The sequence below is a fragment of the Elephantulus edwardii genome, unplaced genomic scaffold (assembly GCF_000299155.1).
Source record: "Elephantulus edwardii isolate Elephantulus edwardi_28Jun2011 unplaced genomic scaffold, EleEdw1.0 scaffold00115, whole genome shotgun sequence".
In the NCBI taxonomy this organism is placed as follows: domain Eukaryota; kingdom Metazoa; phylum Chordata; class Mammalia; order Macroscelidea; family Macroscelididae; genus Elephantulus; species Elephantulus edwardii.
In genome coordinates this window covers 8,386,213-8,393,821 of record NW_006399865.1, presented here as the reverse complement: position 1 = coordinate 8,393,821, position 7,609 = coordinate 8,386,213, and the positions used below count along the sequence as shown (strand labels likewise).

The following is a 7,609-nucleotide window of genomic DNA, read 5'->3' as shown; positions in this document are numbered from 1 at the left end:
GCCAACCGCACTGCCTCTGACACACCCATCCTGATTACCCCAGTCACCGAATCAATCCATCTCATAGAGGGTTGTACTTAAGTAAAAAAAAAAAAAGAAATGAAGCATTTGTATATTTCATCTTATAAACATGGCAACATTGTCTAATTAACAATTGGTTTCCAGTGTTTGCTATAATAAATAGCACTAAATGAGCAAACTGCTGGAAATTGTTTATTCACCTATTCCATATTCTTGAGGGAACTCAGGGGGGCCTAGTCTACTCACTGCTACCCAAATCCATCAGCAGCTCACCTGGAGGAAAATGGACCATCTCCTCCTGAATGATTTACAGCCTCTGAAAACCTGCTGAAGGGTCAGCTATGAATTGGTTCCAACTCCAGGGCAGTGAGTTGAGTCAGAGACTAAATTCTTGGAGCCCAGGTGGCACAGTGTATCAGGCTGCTGACTACAGTGAACAGATTGGATCCACCAGCCATGGGACAAAGATCTATTCCACTCGATGGGAGAAAGATGTGCAGTCTTTTTCCGTAAAGATTTATAACTTTGGAAAACTAGCGGAGAGTCACTATGCATTAGACCCATTTAACGGAGATGAGTGGGTGGTACCATGGTCCTACAACTGGCTTTACTGGTTCAGAGGACACCAATAGTATTGCCAAAATTCCCTCTGAAAGGATTGTGTCAATTTAAGATCTCTCAAACAAAATAAGAAAATGTGTGTGTTCACTATAATTATCATTATTGCTCATTATCAGTTTCAGGCAAATAAAAAAAAACAATTCCTTAATACTAAACAACTTTTAGAGGCTTTAACAGGATTTTTTTGGACAGAGATTTGCTTTAGTAGCTGCCCTGTGATTGTTCACTTTCTACACTGTTCTGTTTACTTTCCGCATTTATGGGGCTATTTTACATTACTGGAATATTACATCAAAGGTAAGAGAGTCATATCTTGACATTTTCTTAAGCAATGTTATCTCTAAACAGTTATGATGATAATGGGAAAGAAATAGAGCAAACTTGTGAAACTTGTTGTTGTTAAGTGCCGTGGAGTTGTAGATGACTCATAGCGACCCTATGAATGAAAGACCTGAACACTTGTATAACTTCCATCGTTTCTCCAAGTTTCATAGAGTTTCTGGAGGCAAGCTATTTCGGAAGTGGATGCCACTGCTGCTTCCAAGCTTGTTTGAATCAGGGAGCTCCACCAAACACTGTCCGCCATGAGTAACCATTATCGCTTTTGACATACCGGTGTCACACTGTTTAGCATCACAGCAACCACAACTCCAATAGGCTCCAATTGTAGGGATAGGAAAGTGCTAAGGCTGTACCCTGTCAAAGGTGGAAAACTCATGAGACCTGGAAGAACAAGGCAGTCTTGGCAAGAGCATCTGGAAGTAGTTGGAACCCCAAATCACAAGTTTCACTGTGTAAACCCTACCAAAAACTCGAGTCACCACCCAGTTTGTCCTGAAGGCGTTTCCAGTGTAAGAAAATCTTCCATTCTCCTTCTTCCTTTGCCTTTGAGAAGGTTACTGTTTTAGAGGTCTGGACTTCTTCTGAGTGCCTGAGTCGCAACTAAACATCTTAAGGAATAAGCTTTTCCATATCGAGGGTTGCATGGAAAGTATTTCTGGCATTTATACTCCAGTTTGGGACTGTTGTCCATTTGGCTAGCATCTCAGCTTCAAAGTGTTCGCAATGGGATGGTCAAAAATAAGCATGTTTATTATTTGGTGCATTCTTTGTTGACTTTAGGATCCTGAGAGGAGCCACTTTGTCTTAATCGCTGGAGAGCCTCTGGGAGAGCCAATTGTCCAACATGGTAAGCGCCAAATGATGGTGTTCTGGATGGTGTTTCTTTTTCTTTTCTTGAAAGCAGTATACAAGTATACTATTACTGGAAGGAAACACTGGGCTTCTGTCCTATCTCAAGACCTACAGATTTGAAGGGGTGCTTTCATTTCTCCGTTGTCAGGAAAATGTCTACATGGCGTGCATTTCTGTGTTCATTGATTCTCTTTTAGGAACCAGTTTTTCCTCTTTTTCTTCTGGCTCTACCCTGACTTTCCAGGAGTGTTTCCACCTTTCTTCCTCCCTTTTTTCTTTACTTTTTCACATGGCCTCTTTCTGTCTTTCATCAGCCACGACTCCATTTTATTACCTTGTTGTTAGGTGCCAAGTCAACCACAACCCATAACGACAATAGCTATGAATAGCTCTGAACCTTGCCCTATCCTGAGCCAACCTCACCATGTCTGACACACCTGATCCCACTGCCACAGTCGCTGTGTCATTTCACTTCGTCCAAGGTCTTCTTCTCTTGTGCTGTCCCTCCACCCTTCCAAGTATGATGACTTTCTCTAAGGACTAGTCCCTCCTGGAGACATGCCCAAAGTGTGTGAGATGGAGCTTCAAAATCCTTACCTCCAAGGAGCAGCCTGGTTTCACCCTCTCCAGGACAGATCTGTTTGTTCATAAACCCTCTTTCACTTCTTTTGCTAAATTTTTTTTTAAAAAAAGAAAGAACCAGGTCTTAAATGCCTACTATGTATGAGACATTGTGCTTGCAATTCTATGGAAAACAAACAAACAAACAAATTTTTCTTTTTTGCCTTACCAGATGTTGTTGTACCCTGGGATTCGAAGGTCATTTTTAACTTTAGAAAGAAGACAAAACAATGGATTTATTCCCATTCTTGTAGTCCATTATGTTTCCAATCTGTTTAAGTAATTCGTTGTTTATTTAAAGACAAATCAATAACTGTGGGAGAGTAGAAAGAGGCCTTCCATAGAGGTACAAAATCCCAGAAGAGTCATTTCAATCCTTTGACATCTGGCTTCCTTCCTTATTATTCTTTGAGCAAACGAGGAGCTTCTAGAAGTGCCTGGAATCCAATTTCTTATGTAGATAATGATCTCAAAGAAATAACATAGATTAATTTCATTAATAGCCAAATTTAACATTATTAAAATTCAATTGTGTTTTCTCATTTTGCATTCATTTCCAGGGACATGAAATTATTTTGGGGTGGGGGAGGGAGGGAACACAACAAACCACCCAAACAAACACAATAACTCCTGCTAATGATTTAGAGAATATTGACTGGTTTTGCATGTTCCTCTTTTCTGCCCTATTAATAAGTGAAGGGAGAACATTCCATCATAGTTCATCTGCCTGCAGCATTTGACCGCCATCTTGCGTGTTTCTGATTTTCACTCCAAAAGTTCATGGTTCTTGACTACTTCTCTCTTGATGGACCAGCACAGTTTCTGGGAGAAACCTGTAGACAAGCCACGTCCAGTTTCTTCATAATCCTTATTAATGGTGACTGGATGTAAGATGGGGAAAGGATGTGTGTCTTTGGTGCTTATCCTTGGGTTGACAGCACGGTTCTTTATCACGAAGCTGCCAGAGTTCCCTAGATATTCAAATATTTCCCTGGGCAATGCAAACCCTTAAGAGCTCAATCTCAGCTGCTCTTAGAAAGATTGAAAGTTTGAGTCCACTCCTGATGGTCTACTTGCATAAAAGCACAGTCTTGAAAACCCTATATAACACAGTTCTGCTCATACACATGGGTTAGATGGCAACTTTCTTTCCCCCCCGCCAAGAAATACTTGCTAGACATGTGATGGATGGATGGATGGATGGATGGATGGATGGATGGATGGATGGATGGATGGATTTAGATGCCTTCTGCAGATTTTCCTTTCCCCTTGACATCCACTCCATTCTCTGTAACTTCCTCAGAGGCTTCCCATCATCAAGACATAACATCCTGTCTTATCTTTCTAGAGTTTCAAACTAAATCTGATCTGTGCTGTTGGCCACGGTCAAGAAGTATGAATGCATCTTCCTCCTAAGTAGTACAACAAAGACTCTTCACAGGAGTGACTTCCTGAATGAAATGCCAGGAACTTCTGCCGCCTGATGGGCACATAGTCACTTTCTTTCCCCATGCCGCCAGTGCCCCCAATAAAAGCTGGCTGGTCTACCCCACAGATGGCAGGAATGATCTTGTCCAGGGCTGGACCACTTTGCCTCTGCCATATGTGAAGGACAGGGAAGATGCAGACACTTTTGTCATCTGGCAGATCAGAGGGGGAAATGTGGCATGTGCAGTCCCAGGTACTACGTAAACTGGATCACACGCCACAGGATCTAACCACCACCATCACCACCAGACCTATTCAAGACATCCATATTGCAGTCCTCGGGGGGCAGAACACTGTAAAAACAAACTCTGGTTGTTCAGATATGCCTGGGTGTATTGCTTCATCACCATGCCATTTCTACTTCTTCTCGTTGTTGTTGTTCTGTGCCATTGAGTCAGCTATGACTCCTAGTGGGAAATGGTGTCATCAGTCAGAACTTTCTGAATGTCTCTTTTTCCCCTTGCCCCAGGTCCGTTCGTGATGAACACTGATGAAGAGATTGCACAAGCCATTCTGGATTTCAGAAATGCCAAAAATGGCTTTGAAAGGGCCAAAGTCTGGAAGTCAAAGATTGCAAAGTAGTGAAGTTCCCAAGCTTATGTGGCTGGTCTTTCTAGAGCATTCCAAATGAACATGGTAACATAACACGGTCTAGATAATCATGCATCTGTAGTTATTTCCTGGCACAAACCAATAAACTTAATTGTTGCCTCTTAAGAAAAATGCGTGTTTTTCCATTTTTACCTGTCACTAAACCTCTGTTTAAGAAAAAGAGAAATGATGGTGTCCCAGGGTGCATTTTCAAGTATGTATGGAGTTGTGACTTCTGTGCTGCTGGCATTTGCTAGGCTGGTTTGATTGTTTCTTGAGTGTCACTGGCAGTAAGTGTGTGGCTGTGAGCCCTTCCTGAGTTCAGTGATAAAGTCAAGACTGCGTGCTGGGGTTTCATGTTACAGGTTATCTGCTTTTAAAAAGCCGAAGGCCAGCGTTTTGCAGACCATTTTCAAACAGCCCCGCGATTCGTAGGGACGCCGCAGGATCACAGCCAAGACTTGCCTGTGTTTTCAGCCAAAGTCTGTGTCAGATTTAAGACACATGCTTCTGGGAGCTGCCATGAAGGTTATGAAAAACTTTTTATTGTTTTAATCCAAAATTAGGTTGAGGTTTTCTGTTGCTCCAAACCTTGGTAGCTGCGCTGCCTCCTCACAAAGGAACCGGGACCCAGGGCGGAGGGTGGGGAAATGTTTTAAATTGGCTGGACGTGAAATGGACCGAGGGTGAGTCACCGATGCAGGTAGAAGATAACGTGCGTGTCTTGATTCTTTTTTGAGAGCGTGAGAATATTGTACACTTTTTTCCAATCTCGTTCTCCCACTCCTCCAGGAAGATCGTGCAAAAGTATACCTTGCCTAACTGTATGCCTTTCATTGGGTTTTGATCACAGTTGTTTGGGGTGTTCTGTTTTGGTTTTGTTTTTTTTTTCATTCCGTTTGTTTTCCCCACGTGAAGTCTGGGGTTTTCAAACTTTCTTTCTGCAGAAGAGATGCCTTTTGAAGCAACTTTTTCTGGCTGCTTGATGTCAACTGCTTGCTGAACTGTAGCTCCTGAGACACTCAAAATGTACCGACAGTGGGCACTGGTGAACGTTTTCATAATGTTTTGCCTGCACCTGATAAAGGGCTCCAGTTATGAATACAAACCAACCAAGGTAAGTGGGTACAATTTGTAATGGGATGAGAACGTTTTTCTTTAACATCGGCTTATCTGGAGACCTTTGCCCCCCCCCCACTATCCTTGGAACAATCTAAAAATGTGTTCTTGGTGGGTAGGTCATATCTTGAGCTTATTAGTCACTGCTGTGGTTTCGGCGTGCTAGAATATTCTTGACCTGGGAGCCTGAAAGTTCTGTGGATTTCTCTGGACTGGTAATAGACCATAAATATTCTGGAAGTTCCCCCTTGACTGTATGGACAAATGGCACAGAGGGTAATTTTTTTAAGGAAGCACTTTTAGGTTTTTATAACACAGATAACTTTGCGGGTGATTATGTCTGTCTCCTGTTAAGAGTCTCCCGCCTTGGGAACCCAAGGGAGGGTCTCTATGAGAACTCAACTTGATGACAGTGGCTCTTCGGGGGATTATGTTCAGGGGAGGTTTGAGCAGTAAAGCTTTATTTAGTTGCTTTATTTCTTCTGAAAATCCACAATAATAATGTCTATTCTGCAGATGTCTTTGATCTGTTTCACAGATTGCTCTTTGCCATCATCTAGAGAAATGTTTCCTTGGATGTTGTTTTCTGTTATTTTTGGAAACGCATGTAAAATTTAACAGAAACCAAACCCATCATTCTTTAATTCTGTGAGCAAACATCAGAGGCAGCCCAATGAATTGAGAAAAATGTGAAAATAATGAACTGGGATATTACTGCTACCTAGAGGACTGTTTTGCCCAGAATTATACCTTTCGTAGGGCACATTAAGTTTCTTTTTAAGCTCTTCACTATGACAATGATTCAGATCTATCCTGTTGCCCAAACTGCTGCAAAGTCATTGACTTGGCATTTCTGACCATGGACTGGCAAGCAAAGGTGGACTTGAGTTTCTATAGCTGTTAGGACCTGAGTTTTCAACGGGGGTGACAGCGCCACCCATGGGGGAAAGTTGGTATTTGACATACAGGGTGGGAAAAATATATTCATTTTCTCTCTAAAGCATAGATATGCATAAAGTTCTTGAAAACATGTACAGTCTATGAATGATACTAAAATTTAATGGGATGGCAGTTGAGGGGAAATGTCACAAAAGGCTTCCAGGGGCGGAGAGATGGGTAATGATGACAGGTGAGCAACACTGAGGGGTGGGGGGCTATGCCCAGCAGTCCCCAGCATCCCACCACTTTAAATTCACAATGTACTGGGAGAGCGAACTCCCTGACATTCCAACTTCCAACACCCACATCTCACCCTCACCAGCCTGGCTGCTGGCCTTCAACGCCCCCACTTAGGTCACAGGACGAGGAGAAAAGAAAGATTTTTTTTTTAAAGCCTGACTTGTTTGTGGCAAAAAAAAAGAGTTTTCGGTTTGTTCAGCAGTTCTTGTTAAAGTCTACAAAACTCATTGATGCTCATGTCCTGAACTCAAGGAGCTTGAAAAGGTTCATTCTCATTTTGCAGTTTAAAACACCAGTTACCGGCGGCCGGGTTTGCATTCTGGAAACATGGCGGCGGCGAGGGGCTGCTGGCGGGGGCTTGTGGGGGCCGCAACACTGGCCCGGGGGGCCAGGCGACCCTCGGCGCTGCTGCTGCCAGTGAGGAGGGAGAGTGCCTCGGCTGACACGCGCCCCACTGTCAGACCTCGGAACGATGTGGCCCATAAGCAGCTCTCAGCTTTTGGAGAATATGTGGCTGAAATCCTGCCCAAGTATGTCCAACAAGTTCAGGTGACTTGCTTCAATGAGTTAAAGATCTATATCCATCCTGATGGAATCATCCCAGTGCTGACTTTCCTCAGAGATCACACCAATGCACAGTTCAGATCCTTGGCTGACTTAACAGCAGTGGACATCCCAACCCGGCAAAACCGTTTTGAGATTGTCTAAAACCTGCTGTCCCTGCGTTTCAACTCTTGGATCCGTGTGAAGACCTATACAGATGAGCTGACACCCA

The 7,609-nt window shown here is 43.1% G+C and overlaps 2 protein-coding genes across 2 annotated transcripts in view; both read left to right on the top strand.

Annotated features, from left to right (window-relative positions):
* PIR (pirin (iron-binding nuclear protein)) overlaps positions 1-4,532 on the top strand; it is a 113,633-nt gene extending 109,101 nt beyond the window's left edge. The window contains exons 9-10 of the mRNA XM_006892393.1: positions 1,765-1,831; positions 4,415-4,532. Coding sequence (XP_006892455.1) covers positions 1,765-1,831; positions 4,415-4,527 — 180 coding nt within the window. The 3' untranslated portion in view covers positions 4,528-4,532. The remainder of the gene's footprint in view (positions 1-1,764; positions 1,832-4,414) is intronic.
* Positions 4,533-5,563: 1,031 nt separating this feature from the next.
* Positions 5,564-7,609, top strand: part of FIGF (c-fos induced growth factor (vascular endothelial growth factor D)) — a 39,108-nt gene continuing 37,062 nt past the window's right edge. The window contains exon 1 of the mRNA XM_006892392.1: positions 5,564-5,653. Within this exon, the coding sequence (XP_006892454.1) occupies positions 5,564-5,653 (90 nt within the window). The remainder of the gene's footprint in view (positions 5,654-7,609) is intronic.